General features: G+C 60.0%; 1 protein-coding gene across 1 annotated transcript in view; it reads right to left on the bottom strand.

Moving 5' to 3' along the window:
- Positions 1 to 87: 87 nt before the first annotated feature.
- FOXRED1 (FAD-dependent oxidoreductase domain containing 1) overlaps positions 88 to 580 on the bottom strand; it is a gene marked incomplete at both ends in the record, with an annotated part of 3,064 nt that continues 2,571 nt past the window's right edge. The window contains one exon of the mRNA XM_009082551.1: positions 88 to 217. Within this exon, the coding sequence (XP_009080799.1) occupies positions 88 to 217 (130 nt within the window). The remainder of the gene's footprint in view (positions 218 to 580) is intronic.

Raw genomic sequence — 580 nt, 5'->3', positions numbered from 1 at the left:
CAGTGACAGGTTAACTCGATGAACTTGGAGGTCTCCTCCATCCAACCTTGATAGTTCTAAATCACCCTGGGGACCCCTTTGGCTCACCTCGGGGGGGCTCATGCCGCCCAGGTAGTTCCCGGCAATGCCGTCGCGACGAAAGTAAGCTCCAGAGGTGTCGACAAGGAGAGGACAGGAGAGGCCTGGGCCGTCGGGGCAGTGCCAGCAGAACACGTACCTGTGGGATAGGGGAATCCCCACAAAAATAGGGTGAGGGTGGTCCCCCTGCCCCACCAAGATGGGGATGGAAGGACTGGCATGTGTCCCCCGCAAAAAATAACGCTGGGGGGCTCATGTTGCTTCTAGACACACTGGAGGGGCTGGGACTGGGGGCACGGGAAGGTTATGGTAGGAAGCACTGGGGGACACTGAGGGGATAATGGGGCCACTGGGACAGGAGATGCTGGAGGGGTGATGGGGACACTGGGACAGTGGGACACTGGGACAGGGGGACACTGGGACTGGGAGCACTGGGAGACACTGGGGGTTAATGGGGACACTGGGGGATAATGGGGACACTGGGACTGTGGGCACTGGAACA

This window comes from Acanthisitta chloris, unplaced genomic scaffold (assembly GCF_000695815.1).
Source record: "Acanthisitta chloris isolate BGI_N310 unplaced genomic scaffold, ASM69581v1 scaffold14830, whole genome shotgun sequence".
Classification (NCBI taxonomy): domain Eukaryota; kingdom Metazoa; phylum Chordata; class Aves; order Passeriformes; family Acanthisittidae; genus Acanthisitta; species Acanthisitta chloris.
This window is presented reverse-complemented; position numbering and strand designations above follow the sequence as displayed.